This window comes from Lissotriton vulgaris, chromosome 2_1 (assembly GCF_964263255.1).
Source record: "Lissotriton vulgaris chromosome 2_1, aLisVul1.2, whole genome shotgun sequence".
NCBI lineage: Eukaryota > Metazoa > Chordata > Amphibia > Caudata > Salamandridae > Lissotriton > Lissotriton vulgaris.
Window position 1 is genome coordinate 649,175,948 of NC_141687.1, and position 5,201 is coordinate 649,181,148.

The 5,201-nt window shown below is 48.9% G+C and overlaps 1 protein-coding gene across 1 annotated transcript; it reads left to right on the plus strand.

Moving 5' to 3' along the window:
- The first annotated feature begins 2,063 nt into the window (after window positions 1-2,063).
- Window positions 2,064-4,975, plus strand: LOC147730925 (C2 calcium-dependent domain-containing protein 4C-like). The gene is made up of 2 exons (XM_086958652.1): window positions 2,064-2,206; window positions 3,470-4,975. The coding sequence occupies exon 2, from the start codon at window positions 3,553-3,555 to the stop codon at window positions 4,906-4,908; it is 1,356 nt and encodes a 451-aa protein (XP_086814778.1). The 5' UTR covers window positions 2,064-2,206; window positions 3,470-3,552; the 3' UTR covers window positions 4,909-4,975.
- The last annotated feature ends 226 nt before the right edge of the window (window positions 4,976-5,201 follow it).

A 5,201-nucleotide genomic window follows, 5' to 3' on the forward strand; every position in this document is an offset into this window, starting at 1 on the left:
AGCTCGGGTGCGGCCGTGAGCGGGCCTGGGAAGTGTCTCATCCCGGGCGCCACACAAGGGGGGAGGAGGGGGAGAGAGGGGGACTGAAGCCCTTTGAGGCCAAAGTGTGTTGGGCGCCTGTCTAAATCCCATCACACACCCACTCGACAAAGGAAAACAAATGGACCAATTGGTGCCTTTTACAACAAGAATTGTCAGTGCAATTTTCAAATCTTCAAAAACAGCTTTCTTCAGTAGTTGAAATAATGTGTGTGTGCAGTGTGAAACTGCCTACACCCGGAAAACTTTGTGTTCGTTTTTCGCTCCTCTTGCATTCAGTTTTACTGCCTGCCTCTTTTGATAGATTATTTGCTTTATTTGATGAAAGCATGAAACGTTACTGATTTCACACTTTTCAGCAGTTAGCAGAGATGTCTATCAGATTAGCTCAATCTTGCTGGTTGAGAGACCAGAGACAGAGAACACTGCTGGAAGAGAATCTGTTCTCAGGCAGCTGTTATGTGTGTTCTTAACAAGCTAGTAAAATCTACCAATATAGAACATAAGATGGCTCCACTTTATCGATGAAACAACCGTCTCAGCAGTAAGGCAGATCATTCTGCAATTGACCGATTATTCAATATCATCACTGTGTCCTCAAATTATTAATCGACTATCATCTTGAAATATATTTAAGCACACAAATTTTGTTCCTAAATATCAGTTTCCATGTTTAGTAAATTATTATCCTTAAAAAAATACCTTGTAATTTTTCTTAATTATGCATCCTTTTTTGTCGCCCTATAACAACTTTTCATTTTTAGTGAATTAATGTGTTTGTTTTCAAATATTTGTCTTTGAGTTTCTGAAAGTAACTTATGCTGTCCGCAATTATCAGCTTGACCACATAAACACTCTTGCAATGTCGGTAAATAAATATATATGCTGTTCATACCAGACAGAGAGGGAGTGAAACAGAGAGGGAGGGAGGTAGACAGAGGGAGGGAGACAGTTGGAGGGAGAGGGAGGGAGACAGAGAGGGAGTGAGACAGAGAGGGAGTGAGACAGAGAGGGAGGGAGGGAGGGAGACAGTCGGAAGAAGAGGGAGTGAGACAGAGGGAGGAAGAAAGAGAGGGAGGAAGACAGAGAGGGAGGGAGACAGAGAAGGAGTGAGACAGAGAGGGAGGGAGACAGAGAAGGAGTGAGACAGAGAGGGGTTGAGACAGAGAGGGAGGGAGGGAGGGCGACAGTCGGAGGGGAATAGATGGAGGGAGACAGATGGAGGGAAAGGTCCCCTACGCCACTGTTTCCCTCACTGTTACCCTTTAACAGTGCCCCTCAAGTCTCTGTGTGTGGGGTGTGTGTGTGGTGTGTGTGGGATGTGTGTGGGGGGTGTGGGGTGTGTGTGGTAGTGTGTGGGGTGTGTGTGGTAGTGTGTGGTAGTGTGTGGGGTTGAGTGTGTGGGGGGTTATGTGAGTGTGTGGGGGGGGATTATGTGTGTGTGTGGGAGATGTGTGTGTGGGGTGGTGTGTCAGTGGGGTGGGGTGTGCGTGGGGTTGTGTGTGGGTGGGGTGTGTGTGTGTTTGTGTGATGTGTGAGGGGTGTGGGGCCCGAACCCACCATAGGTGGTTCAGGTTCGCTCGCTGCGCTTCCTCGTGTTACCGTGTCCCTGAAATTTTTTTCACAAAAGGATGTGTCACCAACATGAAAGGTTTGGAAAGCTGTGGTCTATACCTTTGAACGCATCTCGGTCAACTGGTTTGTTCTTCCTTCTTATCTTCGTGCATTCCCTGTGGTGTTCCCTAAGGTGTTGCTCCACGGCATCTTAGGGTTAGTTCTCACGCGCCTACCGAGCTTCCCCGCCTGCGCCCCCCGCCTACGCCTCTACAGCGTCCTCAACTCTAACGCAGACAGGTGGAGAGGGGCGGGGAAGCACAGTTTACGCAATGCCGACTCGCAGCCTCATTGCTTTCCGCTGGCTCATCAGAATTGATGGAGGGCGTGGCCTGGAGGCAGCGAGCTTCGGATTGGACAATTGACTCGGCTGTCTGCTTCATAAGAGCGGCGTGCGCTGTCCAGGGCTTAGGTTCTGAAGAGAAGGTGGCGGTGGTGAAGTCGGAGCGCCAAGGACCGCTTTTAAGTGCAGAAGCGCTCATCTTTACCCAACCTGAGCAGAGCCAAGACTAAAGAAAACCAAGTGGCGCCGGAGACCCCGTAGCATATTGAGGTAAGAATTGGATTGCGTGGCAACGTTGCATATGTGCCATGAATGCACACACACTGTTCACCAAACAAACTCCGTCATTCTCTACAGAGCACACAGGCACCAGCCTGGACTTTGCACTCATCCATAGTCCATTGCTTATGCGCTCCAAGATCAATATCGCTTGAACAACTGTAGTCCTAGGGTCATCGGTGTTTGCTATTTTACTGCGCTATCAAGAGTTATCAAGACTTACCAGTGTCATTACTGCGGACTAGCACTACAGCCATTACTTCACACCATCACCACAGACACAACGCATTCATCTGAGCAGCATCGGAGCACTGGGGTTATCACTGCACGCAAACTCCAGTGCACACCAACCCCACGGCAGTCACTAGACCCCACCACCAGCGCATCACTGCCGCAGCTCGAGTGCAATCACTGCACGTCTGCTGCAGTTGTCCCGATTGCATATGCATTAAAGCTGCATGTTTGATATATTTGCACGAACTGGGAATGTTTACCATAAATTAATGAAAGAAGATGTTTTCCACTCAAGAGTCAGTGGGGTGTTCTGCATACTTCGGGACTTTCCACCAGCCTACTCATTCCAAATGCTGTTAAGAAACAGAATTTTAAAGGCAAAGAATAACATAATAAATATAGGTGTCCAGCACACATTAGTACAGTAGAGAAAGCTTCGTATGGGTCAATAACTGTTGTTTCTCACCTAAGTAAGACCATGCGAGTGCTATGAAACCTGTTTCTAGGAGCAGAGGGTCTTTTGACTATGATGCAAATCACAAATCTAGGTTAATTTTAAAGTACCCGAGTCACACGTGGGATTGTAGCTAGATCGCGGAGTTCTGCGTAGGTTGTATGCTCCATGCTGAGATTAAGAATTTTACCAAAGTACTTGCAATATGCTTCATGAATAGCTTTGTGGGGTGGGTTGGGTGTGCAGTTATTTACAGCCTGCTCTTAAAGGGTAAAGATATAAAAGGCTTCTGATAATCCATCAGCACAGCGACTGCTTGGGAGCCATAGTTGGTTAACGGACATGGATATGCGCGGCATGCTAACAGCCTTTATAACTCATGTGCCCTTGATACAGAGCACATCTACATGCATGAGCGCACACATGTGGAAGCTGAAATTGTGGCCAGTTGTGTCTCTTTGCCTCTCGGGGGACGCTCGAGCATGTTACATCTTGCAAATGTCATGTGTTGAAGACTTGCAGCAGGTTTTCCATCATGCTTATTGCTGTTCCCTTCTTTCTTGCAGGTCACTGTGGAGGGCTTGCTCCGGCTGGAGTCCTTGCTGCCTTTTGTAGGCTTGCTGGAGGAGGAATTTCATGCGCTGTAATCATGTGGGTCCTGGACAAGATGCGGGTGACGCTGGAGAGCAGCAGCAACACCCTCTCCTTCCCTGGCCTAGGGGCTGAGGGCATCATGCTGGGAACATATAGACTTTCTTCTGACACACAGAGCAAAGGAACGCTGCCCTACGTCCTCACCCCAGATAGGATCCCCGAGTTCTGCATCCCTCCTCAACTTACCTCCCAGCTGAAGAAGCCAGAGGCTCCCTGCCATCACAGGTCCACTCCCAACATCAGGGCATCAGCCCCGAAGGCAGGAGGAGGTCAGAAGGCTGCTAAGGCCCTGCCCTTCACACAGCAGAAGCACATTATCCAGATCGAGAGTGCTGACGACATCCCCTGTGATGTGAGTTGCAGTGATGATGAAAGGACCAACGCTGACCCTCAGTCCCAGGCTGCCCTGTCGCTTCCCCATCTGCCCAAAGCCCACACCTCCTATGGCTTCTGCACGCTACTGGAAAGCCCCAACACTCGGAGGAAGGAATCCATCTTCCACAATGACCCCTCGGGATCACTAGCGTTGCCCGGTCTGCTCCCGAGATCCAGAGCAAGCACTTACTGCAAGGGGGCATCTTCCCCCACCCTCCATGTCTCTTCCATGACCACCAGGCTGCCTCCCCAGGACATGTGTGTGCGTAGATCCTGCATGTGGGATAGCGACACTGCGTCTTCCTCCGATTCCTCTCCTTTCAGCTCCCCAATGCTCAACAGGTCTATTCCCCGATCAAACTCCTTGCTCAAAGCTTTCAGCCTCAGCCAAGAGCGTCTCTTCTGCAAGGCTTTCAAGGCGAACAGCAGAGCCAGTCTGACCAGGAACAACTCTGTCTCCACAGATGAGGGCAGCTCCACAGACAGCAGCCCCAGTGTCCCCAGGAGGGCTTCGGAGGGACTCATGGAGCCCCTGCCCTCACTGGTCTGCAGCTTCTCGCCGCTGCCTCTGGACTTCATGTACCGCAAAGAGAGATTTGTCAGGGAAAATGTTGTGTTCCTGGATAGGCGTGGTGTGTTGAGGCTGTCTGCTGAGTACTGCCCTGAGAATGAGAGACTTCAGGTCAGGCTGATCAGCGCAGAGGGGCTATACGAGACCTCCACCGAGCCCAAGAGCATCAACTGCTGTGTCAGCCTCTCCCTACTGCCGGGGAAAGCGCAGAAACAGCGTAGCACCATCATCCGCATGAGCCGCAACCCCATCTTTAATGAGGACTTTTTCTTTGAAGGGATCCGAGAGGAGGACCTGTGCAGCCGGTCCATAAAAATCAAGGCAGTCAACAAGTCGTCGAGTCTGAAACGAGACTGTGTCTTAGGAAGAAGCGAGCTCTGCCTGGCCAGCATTTTACCCATGTGAACTGCCTAAAGAGACATTCAAAGTTAATATTTATTTTTGTACTTTTTATTAAAAAAAATATTTATCAGATTCTACTTTGACGTTGCTTTTTTTTAATTGACACCCCAATGCCTTTCTATATTATTGCTGCTGCTCCACGTAACAGTAAAATGGGTTTCTTGTAAATTAATTCCTCAATTTATTAAAAGCACAGAAAAATGTATACAAAATCTAAATATCTGAATATTAAACAAAATACATAAGATGCTATATTTTGTTTTCTGATGTCATGACGAAGACCTTATTGAAGAGAA

What these genes read in the sequence shown, in the direction of transcription:
- LOC147730925 (XM_086958652.1), top strand. Translation starts at nt 3,553, where the DNA reads ATGTGGGTCCTGGACAAGATGCGGGTGACGCTGGAGAGCAGCAGCAAC.